General features: G+C 41.3%; 1 protein-coding gene across 1 annotated transcript; it reads left to right on the plus strand.

Moving 5' to 3' along the window:
- The first annotated feature begins 2,157 nt into the window (after window positions 1-2,157).
- On the plus strand, window positions 2,158-3,183 carry apodb (apolipoprotein Db). Its single transcript, XM_038972683.1, has 5 exons — window positions 2,158-2,172; window positions 2,318-2,420; window positions 2,568-2,744; window positions 2,866-2,947; window positions 3,039-3,183. The coding sequence occupies exons 1-5, from the start codon at window positions 2,158-2,160 to the stop codon at window positions 3,181-3,183; spliced, it is 522 nt and encodes a 173-aa protein (XP_038828611.1).
- The last annotated feature ends 10,085 nt before the right edge of the window (window positions 3,184-13,268 follow it).

Here is a 13,268-nt window from a genome sequence, read left to right on the forward strand (position 1 = left end):
TAATGCCAAATAAGTACAGCGGGCGTTTATGAAGTCATAGTATAAACATCGCCTTGATATCGTCACAGTAGCTAACAAAGGACAAGCCTCCAAAGGCTAAGCTAAGTAGCTAGCTAGCTGTCCTTTTCTACAGCCTGAAAGCAAACAACTGATGTTTTAGCTAGGAAAATGTGTTCAATTTCAGTTTTCAGCTACTTTTATATCAATGTTGTTATTTTTCTCTCTTAGTTAGCTAAGCTAACTTTAGTAAACATTAACCAGTTTGCGATCCTGAGCTATCTAAAACTGTTAGCTACCTAACCAAGCTATCTAATGAATATGTTTCCATCAATTAGCTAAAAGTGATGTAATATATTATTGGCCGATTCAAGTCTTTGTTGATTAAATAAAATTATTTTAACTAGCTAATTATTCCAGTTCCATGTACCTACTCAACTCTACTCATCTGTCTCTTTCACCAAACGACCGTGGGCCACTGCCCTGGGCACAAGCAACTCAACATCTAGCCAATCAGTGCTCAGTTTCATTATTGTCGACTCACTAGACTGATCACCCACCTCAGCAGTCACCAGTCCAGTAGTAATACATTTTGGCCAAGCACTTTACACTCTTTTACGACTTAGAAGTTATTAAATATTTCTAAAGTTTTCAGACTAGCTTCTACGCTCAGCGTGCAGTATTGTTCTCAACACTGCCAAAATGTTCACATGATATGGTGTAACCCATGTCGGATTGTTGTTGTGTTAACATATTAAAAACGCATAGGCTTCCTGTGTATCATGTCCATACAGACTTCAGTCAAAGATTTGTATAACTAACCCAAGATAGAATAGAGCCTGTCGTGTCCAAAGAGCTGATTAATCAATGAACACAACATACAGTTCGTTAGGAACGCCTTATCTGTGAAGTTCACATGTGCAATAACTCAATTCACACATATATACACACACACACCTCTTACTGAACAGCTCGCAGGTCCTGAACTAGGAGGGAGTATGAATAGGAGCAGCATTTTCAGCTTATTCGTTCAGAAGAGAAACAGGTTTTAAACCATGTAGGCCTTTATGTGGCCATTGCCTTGAACCAGATGTAAATGTAATGCATAAGGGCGATTCCTCACAAAACTAGAACATAAGAAAACCATGATTTTGGGGATTTTCACGAAATGTATTCCATAGATGGGTCCTTTGGAGGAAGGATTGTTGACATATATTTGACATGTGTATTTTAAAGCATTATTGAGAAATAATTAATTGAAGTTTGAATATTTGTGACATTTTGGCCTTACTCCTTTAAATCTCCATAATGTTTCATCTGTAGGTGGTACAAAGCAAAAATTGGTCATAACTCTAAAAGTAGCAGAGATCCCACTCTAGATCTATAGAGTAGGCTATTTTATGATCAACAATATATTGAAACATTAGCCAACATTCATGTTTCTATTTTGTTATATTAATAAATAAATGCAAGAAAATTTGTATTGAAATCAATATACTATTCATATTACAGAGCAAATGGTAAAGCTTCATGTGACACCAATTTTTGCTTTGTACCACCTACAGATGGGATCTCTGCTACTTTTAGAGTTATGACCAATTTGCAAGCGTTACCAACAGAAGGAATGTGGAAATGGGTTAAAAATGGTCGCCCTCTGCTGGTGATTTGAAGGATGTGTTATGAAGTAAAAGGAGAGCTATTTTTCATACTTTTTTTATTTAACCTTTATTTAACTAGGCAAGCCAGTTAAGAACAAATTCTTATTTACAATGACGGCCTACCCCGGCCAACGCTGGGCCAATTGTGGGATTTCTCGGAGTATAAAATGGGCCATAACTTTAAAACTACCAGAGATCCCACTCTGGGAATGTGATATGCCTGTACAGTAAATTATCTTAAACAATATATAGAAACATTTGCCAAATCTTCTTTATATTTTGAAATATCCATATATATATATGAATGTGTATGTAATATATGTGCATATAATATGTTTTATTGTCACATAAATTAATATAATACAATTGTCTGCTACACCAGGCTGATGTGTCAGATGAGATATTGGAGATATGTTGATCATGGACATTTGGCAGAGCGCTGTGTGATCATGTTAACATCTCGTTTCTACAAGAGAGCTGAGTGGCTGCTGACTGAGAAAATATGCATCCTTTGCAGGTACTGTGTGTCTTTATGTCTGTGTATGTGAGAGTGTATATAATGTATTAATTACACAGTAGTCTCAATTCCATCTCAATTACCACTGACATTATGTGTGAGATTGCTGTGTGTTTTGTGTCTGATCATGTGTTTATGTGGCTAGGTACTGTGTGTTGTCCTGGTTACCGCATCGGTTGCACATGCTCAGACCGTTCACCTGGGAAGATGCCCCACGCCCCCAGTTCAACAGGACTTCAACGTCACCAAGGTAACTGCAGACGCACGCACGCACACAGTGGTAATTGAGATGGAATTTAACACACACACACACAGTCAGTGGTAATTTATCACACACACACACACAAAGTAAAAAAGTCATAGTAACTTGAAATAACTTCTAGATGGTGTGTGTTAATACCTGGGCAGGTGGTATGAGGCAGAGAAGCTGCCTGCTGTATTTGAGAGAGAGAAGTGCCAGCAGGCCACATACTCACTACTCTGCGATAGAACACATACACTCACACATCACAGACTGTATGAAGTCAGTCAAACCATAAACATGAACACTCATAACCAGATCTTCTTCAAAGGTGAGATGTGGTCCCGGTCTCGGTCCCAACCACACCTAGCTCCTAGCCCCAAACCAACCCTGAAGCCCCCAACCCTAGCCCCTACCTCACCTGTCTCTCTGTGTGTGTCTAGGTTAACCAGGTGATCCATACTTGGTTCTCTCTACAGACTACAGTAGTTTCTCTCTGGTCTACTCCTGTACAGACTTCCTTATCAATTTCTAACGGAATATGATTTTGGAATTGACTGCTGTAGTTGAATCCATTGATTCTCAATAAAGTACTGGAATGTGAATTGATTTATTTGGTCTGTTCCGTCGACTTTGCCTGGATTGTTTCCCGGACACGATCATTGCCAAGTGATGTCATCAGCCGTCTCCATGGTAACCTGGAGGCCATCGGTGTCGACCTCAGATGCCTCACAGTGTCAAACCAGACGGCCTGTGACACTGTGGCCTGAGAACAAACAAACAAGCACACACACACAGCTTAGTAACGGTAACTACACTCTGAAAAAATTGTTACAAAAGGGTTCTTTGGCTGTCCCCATAGGAGAACCCTTTTTGGTTCCACGTAGAACCCTTTTGGGTTCCATGTAGAACCCTCTATGGAAAGGATCCTACATGGAACCCAAAATGGTTCTACCTGAAACCAAAAAGGGTTTTCCTATAGTCCCATTCGGTATTAAATAGAACGTTGCGGCCGTGCCCGCCTGTGTGGAAAACAACCCGTGGTTACCTTGGTTACCCTATTTGCTCACAGCAAAAACCTGACCTTTTTCAAATGCAATTTTCTTGTTGTCTGCTTGTTTTAGTTAATTACAAAACTACATTTAAGAAAAGCCTATTGAGTCCACTAGTCTTACTCACAGACAACTACCCTACGTCTTGACCTCTTTCTCCCCTCTCTCTCCAGATGAAATCCTGCGACTAGTGATGTTTGGCCGCCCGACATCCTGCCCACTTGACCCCTTCCCCTCATCCCTTCTCCAGACCATCTCTGGAGACCTTCTCCAATTCCTCACCTCATCAACTCATCCCTGACCACTGGATGCATCCCCTCTGACTTCAAGATAACCAGAGTCGCTCCCCTCCTCAAGAAACCAACACTCAACCCCTATGAAGTAAAAAACGACAGATCGGTATCCCTTCTTTTTTTCAGCCAAAACCAAAGCCACACCGGACCTGTGATGAGGACAAAATTGTGATTGGAGTTAGAGCTGCCGTTCCCAAATTGACACAGTATATCCCCAGACCCAATATGCATGAATGGAATGTTAAAACCCGTTCCGAAAGGACCTAAAGGACAACCGGTTTCGATCCGAGAAAGGGAGAGAGTGAGAGGCACGGTGCGAGCAGCTGTTGGCTACAAGGGAGCGGAGGCCGTGTGGTGTGTGTGTGTGTGTGTGTGTGTGTGTGTGTGTGTGTGTGTGAGTGTGTGTGTGTGTGTGTGTGTGTGTGTGTGTGTGTGTGTGTGTGTGTGTGTGTGTGTGTGTGTGTGTGTGTGTGTGTGTGTGTGTGTGTGAATAAGGCACGGGAGGCTCAGTGCACAGGAGCAGGCACAGAGGGAGAGACCGCAACCATTGTTATCTCGTGCTAGACTAACTTCTTGATAGTTATTTATCATCCCATCTGATTACATAGCACCTGTCTTGACAGCATCAAACCGAGGGAAGCTACCTAACTAGGCTAATGGAAGCTAGCCATAACGTTATTTCTCACCGTCCTACAGTTAGCCTACACATAAAACAACTCCATTCAGATTATAGCCTAAATTGTAGCCTACCTGTTGGCGTTTGGTCATTGGAGCCTTTCTTTCTCATTTAACCTTTAATTCTTTCATTTGAATTCCATCTTCCATTGATTGGATCTCCCCTAACTTGCTTGCCACAAGAGCAGCAATGCAATTCTGTTTCTCTCCGCCTCAAGAGCAAGGAAAGTATCAGAGCGCATGACTCTTTAGATATTTTTTCTCTCCATATCATCAATATTGAGTCGCATGATGCAGTACTTATGTTTTGATTTCTAAGACATTCCCAGGCTTATAGGCCTATTGTTAGGATTTATGTTTATGCACTATAGCCCGCTAGCATATTGTTTGAAGATGAATATTGTTTTGTTACACACACACACAAACAATACAGATGTGTGTGTGTGTAGGTGTGTAAAGACTGACCAACATTGAGTGACAGGCCATAAAAGCTGTGGTCAATCTGGAGAGGGGAGGGGTGCATATCTCTAAGCCAACCAGGGAGGGTAGGGCACTGGACAATACCATATTAGGAACTGTTTCAGTGTAGAATCGACAGACACAAGACAGATCTAATCTACGCAACGACCAGATGCGGACATCTGAGAGAAGGGGACAGGCTGAGTAAAGTCTAAACCGCGCTCTGCCTCTACTGTGATAGGCCAACAGACGCGTTGAAACTACGTCATCACGGTATAAGAACAGCTGTTTACGTACTTCCTGCCAGTTCCCTGTTCAACCCTGCGCGGTGATACAGCGAACCTGTATATACGAAAATTGCATTTGCCATTCATTGCTTGCGGTAATTAAACATAATTAAAGAAAGTTAGCAGACCTTGCTTTTTATTTGTCCTGATACCGGATACGAATAACGCAACGCTCACACTATCACAACTAAATATTTTAATTGGGATGGTGTAGGCTATATTAAATGGATTTACCTATGTTCCAAAGGCACGCGTCAGCAGCATGTATGCGTGGAAGCCCGGAGATGCTGAACATGTTTATATAAAAAAAAAAATCATGACAATGAATGGCTGGAAGCCCGCTTGTGCCATCATACCCTTGCAATTTATCCAGAATGCCGCAGGCCGCCTGGTGCTCAACCATCCTAAATTCTCCCATGTAACCCCGCTCATCCGCACACTCCACTGGCTTCCAGTCGAAAGCTCGCATTTTCTTCGAGACCCTGGTGCTTGCCTACAGAGCAACAAGGGAACTGCCCCTCTTTACCTTCTGGATATGCTCATCCATATATTTATATGTATATATTCTTATTCCATCCTTTAACTTAGATGTGTGTGTATTAGGTAGTTGTTGTGAAATTGTTAGATTACTTAGACATTACTGCACTGTTGGAACTAGAAGCACTCCCTATGCGTTCCCTACGCGCAGCTCGCTCTGCATGCTCTCTGCTCATGGCGTCTGAGAGCATTTCGCTACACCAACAATAACATATGCTAAACATGTGTAAGTGACCAATATAATTTGATTTGATTTTCTCAAACCCAATATACCAACCCGAGCACTCCGTTCCGCCACCTCTGGTCTCTTGGCCCCCCCACACACCCCTACCTTAGGGCAGTTTCCGCTCAGCCCAGTCAAAGCTCTTCTCTGTCCTGGCACCCCAATGGTGGAACAAGCTTCCCCCTAAAGTCAGGACAGCGGAGTCCCTGTCCATCTTTCGAAAACCCTACTTCTTAGAAGAGTATTTTAAATAATATAACTCTCACCACGCCCCCCTCAACTCAACTACAAGTAGTGAGTGGAGTTACAAACGGACAATACTAACCCGTGATCAGGGTTGGGGAGTAAAAATTACATGTAATCAGTTACATGTAAGCGATTACAAAAACGGTAACTGTAATCCGTTACATTACCAGCAAAAAAAATGTACGGTAATCAGATTACAGATACTTTTGAAAAACAACCTTTAAATTCAGAAAAGATGTTTGCGAAAAAAATCTTTGACACTTCTCTGTTTTCTCAATGACATTCAAATCAGCATTGAAAACAGGGGCAAATTAAAATGTGTTCCCCCTGAGCAAGTCTGACCACAAGTCAGAGACCACTATGATGACACACCAAATGTGTTTGATAGATCCCGGAAAAAGAGCAGGAATATACTTTTGTTGGCTACAGTCCAAACGAGGTCTTCCAATGGTGCGACTGCTGTCGGCATCCAAAGATGATCAAACTTGCTTAAACGCTTGGAGGTAAGAATGACAGCAGTGGCGTAGTCTACGGCGATACAGATATCACTTATTATTGATATCTACATAGCGAATTCATGTGAAACACACGGATTATGGTTGTTGTGGATGCCTGTTCACAAATATAAATGTGTATTTGTAACCCAATAATGGTTGAATTCAAGACATTTTTAACTTTTTATGGCTGCAGGGGCAGTATTGAGTAGCTCTGATTAAAGGTGCCCATTTCAAACGGCCTCGTACTCAATTCTTGCTCGTACAATATGCATATTATTGTTATTATTGGATAGAAAACACTCTCTAGTTTCTATAGCCGTTTGAATTATGTCTCTGAGTGGAACAGAACTCATTCTACAGCACTTTTCCTGACAGGGAGTGAGATTTCAGAAATCTTGGCCTCTGGTCCCATGTCAGTTTTAATGTCCCTGTAAATGCTATGAGGATACAAACACTGCCCACGCCTTCCTCTAGATGTCAGTAAGTGGTGACAATTTGAATGGAGTCGATTGCGCAATCAGGGCCTGTATAAAAGGCCAAAGACCGGATGTACCGTTCTTTTGCTCCCTGCGCCTGACGCACGATGGACGTCGGACCTGCTCTCTTTCCAAGCTGTTGTTTAGCCAGTAATATATCGCCGGTCATGTTTTTACTCGTTATAGGTGTTAAAAACATCATAAGGTAGTTAATTTAAACCGTTTTATAGCAATTTATATCCGTTTAGTGCGATTTTGAGGCATTGCTTTGTGATGCACTTTGAAGCGCCGGGCACGTTTCGGGGTCCCGGTCGAACGTTAGTGGGCATTTCGACGGACAAGAGGACATCTTTCGACCAAAAGAAGATTAGACCCGAGAAAGGATACATTGCCCAAGATTCTGATGGAAGATCACCTCATAGTAAGAAATATTTAAGATGATAAATCGTTGTTCTGTCGAAAAATTTTAAACGCATATTCCGCCATTTTTTTTGGTATAGCTTCGCTTGGCGAACCCTGTATTGCACAGTAAGGATAATTTTAGAAATGTAATTCAGCGATTGCATTAAGAACTAATTTGTCTTTCGATAGCTGTCCAACTTATATTTTTTTAGTCAAGTTTATGAATAGTTATTCATGAGACAAGATCACTGTGAAAGATGGCGCCCGACATTTTCAGGCCAGTTTTGCTAGTATTGTCATTGTATAACCACGTTTTTTTGTGGCTAAATATGCACATTTTCGAACAAACTCTATATGTATGTTGTAATATGATGTTACAGGAGTGTCATCGGAAGAATTCTGAGAAGGTTAGTGAAAAAATTAATATATTTTGGCGATGATTACGTTATCGCTCTCTTTGGCTTGAATCAATGCTCGGGTAACGTTTGCACATGTGGTATGCTAATATAACGATTTATTGTGTTTTCGCTGTAAAACACTTAGAAAATCTGAAATGTTGTCTGAATTCACAAGATCTGTGTCTTTCCATTGCTATGCGCTGTCTATTTTTAAGAAATGTTTTATGATGAGTAAATTGGTAATACACGTTGCTTCTCTGTAGTAATTCTAGTCGCTTTGGTGAGATTTGTGATGGTGGCTGCAATGGCAAACTATGATTTATACCTGAAATATGCACATTTTTCTAACAAAACCTATGCTATACAATAAATATGTTATCAGACTATCATCTGATGAAGTTTTTTCTTGGTTAGTGGCTATTTCTATCTTTATTTGGTCGAATTGGTGATAGCACCTGATGGAGTAAGAAACTGATGGAGTTAGAAAAGTGGTGTCTTTTGCTAACGTGGTTAGCTAATAGATTTACATATTTTGTCTTCCCTGTAAAACATTTTAAAAATCGGACATGTTGGCTTGATTCACAAGATGTGTACCTTTCATATGCTGTATTGGACTTGTTAATGTGTGAAAGTTAAATATTTAAAAAAAATATTTTTTTGAATTTCGCGCCCTGCACTTTGAGCTGGATGTTGTCATAGGTGTACCGACCTCGGGCTTGCAGCCATAAGAGGTGTTAATTAAACTGCCTATCAACCATTGTTTTTGAAACCAGTGGACAACCAGTGAAAAATGCGCTCTTGCAACAGTGTGGATCCAAGCCTATTGAATAAAAGTGGGGCTTTTATTGCTCGTTTTTTTTCAATGTTTGTAAACATTGTAAATGTAAACAAACACTGTATAGCCTCATAACATGGTTGAAACAATAATTTTGATATCATGGATGGTCAGTCCTTGCATCCATAGCTCTGTCTATTAATCTGAGAGTGGTTACATTTCTCCAGGCCCATCCCTCAGTTTTTTACCAAAACAGAGGCGGGGCGGCTGTTTTGTTATTGTTTCCTCTGTGGATTTGCCCTTTAAACAGCTGCATATTATCAAGATATCAATGTGTCACCAACAAAAAGGTAAACAATAGGCCTATAGCAAATGCAGCATATGGCATTAATTTTTCACATGTAAATAGCACTTTTCAGTAGTGCTCAAAGCATGCCATTCCATGAGTGCAGCATTTAACTCGAATCAACTCGAATCAAAGAGCCCAATCAGTCCTCCATGACAACAAAATCATAAACAACAGAATAGGGCTGGCTAATAAGTGCTTAGTTTTGGGGTCATGCTAATCTATACTTCCATATCTCCAAGTCCTATTCTTGAAGATCAAGGGGTATAACATTTATTGGAATGACTGGAATTCTGATAGACTTTGGTTTTTAATGTAAAGATATAATTTAATCATATTATTATATGTAGTAGAAAGTGATGGGTTAGAAGAAGCCATCTTAACCAACCCATTAAGTAAAATGTAACATCCATATATGGCCAGCTACGTAAACTTTAACATAGATTTATCCTGCAATAGATGTCGTTCAATTGGTAACATACATTTTTGTCTTCTTCTAATGCCTCTTAAGGGGAAAGTAATCTAAAAGTAATGAAATGTAATTAGATTATGTTACTGAGTTTGGGTAATCCAACAGGTAACTAGTAACTGTAACAGATTACATTTGGAAAGTAATCTACCCAACCCTGCTCGTGCTGAAATATTTTCCATGTAGTTTACTTGGACACCAGGTCCCCACAATTTCCCAATCTTCCGCAACGAATAGCCTGATGTCACAGGGCTCTTCTTACAGGTTCCATTTCCCTACGCGGGACCATTGCGAACCATAGGTCGGGATTTTTGACCTGGTTACATGTACATTGAACAACACGGCAGCTTTTCAGCATGTTTTGTTATTTCTGAATAAAAAAATCAACAACAAAGGTGGCACTTTTATAATGGGTGTAAATAGAAAATACTGTTTGTTCTCTCCAATTTGTGGGCGTGGTCTTCTTCTTCTATGGTATAATGGCGTTCGCAACAATTAAATGTGCATTCAGCCACCTACTGCGGGTGGATAATAAGGATCCCCAAAAAGGAAAAAACATTTGGGTAAAAATAAAATATCATACTAACTACCCAAAAAAATCTGTTAACCAAACAAAATCAAGCTGCTTTTCTGTAAAAACCTAATTCTAATCGGGTGGGACACTTCCTAGCAACAATAGTCCTTGTAGTGCTTCTGCCGTGAAGTCTTGGAACCCCAAACACTTCTCGGCTGCAGATATAATGATATTCAACTTCTTTGACTTCTTAGACACTTGTGCTGTACAATTAATCACTGTGTCTATAAATGCCACAACATCCACCTTCTTCACAATGAGTGTATCCAGATCACCCGATTGACTTAAAACACTATCAACTGGTTGCAATGCATCTACCATCATATCTTCAACACTGTTGCTTCTCGCCCCTTCGACTCTCTTCACCGCCTCCACATAGGAGATCTGCTGGCAGCCCTGATCCTTGACACCTCGGCCTCCTTCACCCTAACAGGGCACTCAAGGAAGTCCGGAGTATGATCCCCACCACAGTCGCAACATTTTCCATTCACAGATTCTTCAATATTATATTTCTCCAGTCTTTAAACATTTGACATGTGACCATATCCTTCACAATTTCCACACTGTAATAGTTTGTACACAAATTCTCTCAACACATACCTCACATATCCAAGCCTCACATATTCAGGTAGTTTCCTCAAACAACAATGATATCGACAGGATTTTCTCCTTCTTTCCATTTACCATATGGGTCAGGTGACGTGCACTGACCACTCCTGGGATTTTCTGACTAAGGTACTCATCATCTACAGTACCAGTCAAAAGTTTGGACACACCTACTCATTCAAGGGTTTTTCATTATTTGTACTATTTTCTACATTGTAGAATACTAGTGAAGACATCAAAACCATGAAATAACACACATGGAATCATGTAGTAACCAAAAAAGCCAAGCTTACAGTGTAAATCAACAGTGTAATATGATGTTTTTGACTGTGTGTTTCGTGACCTTTAGGAGCAAAGCTTTTTATTGAAATCACACTGGCAGGTTTGAGATGTTGTTTTTCAATGTAGGAGGAAGGTAATAGGGCTGTTGAGGCGTGTATGTTTTGCATCCTGAGAGTTGGGCACAGTTACCAAAGAGACACACAGGAAATGCTTCAGAACGCTAAACTTCTCTCTCTCCGTCTCTCTACCTCTCCCTCTTACAAATGCCAGAGCCTTCACCTCTGAAGGAGGTAAAATAGGGACACACGCAGGCACAATGCACACACACACACATTTTCCCCCTCAGAAACAAGTTCACAGGGAAAGGATAAGAGATAAGAAAAGAGGACTACCTAGATAAGATACATCTAGGAATACCTAGATAAAAGCAATACCTATGTGAGAATGCTGTTCATTGACTACAGTTCAGCGTTCAACACCATAGTCCCCTCCAAGCTCGTCACCAGGCTTAGAAGCCTGGGACTGAACACCTCCCTCTGCAACTGGATCCTGGACTTCCTGACGGGTCGACCCCAGGTGGTGAGGGTAGGCAACATCACCTCCACCACGCTGACCCTCAACACGGGGGTCCCACAGGGGTGTGTGCTTAGTCCCCTCCTGTACTCCCTGTTCACCCATGACAGCATGGTCAAGCACGACTCCAACACCATCAAGTTTGGTGACGACACGACGGTGGTAGGCCTGATCACCAGCGACGATGAGACAGCCTACAGGGAGGAGGTCAGTGACCTGGCAGTGTGGTTCATACTGGGTTCATACCTCTCCCTCAATGTCAGTAAGACCAAGGAGCTGATCGTGGAGTACAGGAAACGGGGGGTGAGCACGCCTCTATCCCCATCGACGGGGCTGCAGTGGAGCAGGTCGAGAGTTTCAAGTTCACTCTGTGTCCACAAACACGTAAACAGTTGTGAAGAAGGCGCAACATCACTTCTTCCCCTTCGTCAGGTTGAAATGATTTGGATGGACCCTCAAATCTACAGCTGCACCATTAAGAGCATCTTGACTGGATACATTACTGCTTGGTATGGTAAATGCACCACCCTCGATCGCATGGCGCTACAGAGGGTGGCGCGGGCAACCCAGTACATCACTGGGGCCGAGCTCCCTGCCATCCAGGACCTCTATATCAGGCGGTGTGAAAGGAAGGACCATAAAATTGTTAGACTCCAGCCACCCAAGCTATAGACTTTTCTCTCTGCTTCCGCATGGCAAGTGGTACCAAAGCAACAAGTCTGACACCAACAGGCTACTGAACAGCTTATATCCCCAAGTCATAAGAGTGCTAAATAGCTAACAAAATGGCTACACAGACTATCTGCAATGACCCATTTAATTGTTTCACTGACTCTATGCACAGTCACACACTCGCTCTATGCACACTCTACACACTCACACACATACACTCACACTGACACTCCAACACACACACACACACACTTCATTTTCTCACACACACAACACGCCCACTCTGTTTATCATATATCCTGATGCCTAGTCACCTTACCCCTATAAATGCCTAGTCACGTTAACCCTGGAATCGTCCCTGTATATAGCTAGCTTACTTTCTCATGTTCTTCTTACATCTATTTCTCATGTGTTTCTGTTGTACTTTACTTTTATTTTATTTTATAGTACTACTGATATTTATTACAGCATTGTTGGGAAAGAGCAAGCAAGAGAGGCATTTCATTGTATTTGTGCATGTGACAATAAAAACTATGAAAAACTTGAACTGGAGGAACAGGTGTAGCAGTACAGGTGGTATGTAGACTGCCTGCAGAGTTCTACAGGTCAGATGACGTGTCCAGGGACAAATGATGGAATGTAAAGCACAGCATTTCAGATAGTCACGCTAACCTGTTGTTATGGTTACCTATACTTCATAGGCATACAGCTTTACTGTACCTTATGGCTTGAGTGTGTACAGTATGTGTGAGTGTATGTACAGTGTGTACAATATGTGTGAGTGTGTATGTACAGTAGGTGTGAGTGTGTACAGTATGTTTGAGTGTGTACAATATGTGTGAGTGTGTGTATATGTGAGTGTGTATGTACAGTTGAAGTCGGAAGTTTACAGACTCCTTAGCCAAATACATTTAAACTCAGTTTCTCACAATTCCTGACATCTAATCCTAGTAAAAATGTCCTGTCTTACGCCAGTTTGGATCACCACTTTATTTTAAGAATGTGAAATGTCA

This window comes from Salvelinus namaycush, chromosome 33 (genome assembly GCF_016432855.1).
Source record: "Salvelinus namaycush isolate Seneca chromosome 33, SaNama_1.0, whole genome shotgun sequence".
NCBI lineage: Eukaryota > Metazoa > Chordata > Actinopteri > Salmoniformes > Salmonidae > Salvelinus > Salvelinus namaycush.

Excerpts from the sequence above, each read along its gene's own strand:
- apodb (XM_038972683.1), top strand. Across the intron at positions 2,745-2,865 it reads TAACCAGATCTTCTTCAAAG|GTGATCCATACTTGGTTCTC; the intron begins GTGAGATGTGGT and ends TAGGTTAACCAG. Across the intron at positions 2,948-3,038 it reads GACTTCCTTATCAATTTCTA|CGTCGACTTTGCCTGGATTG; the intron begins ACGGAATATGAT and ends TTTGGTCTGTTC.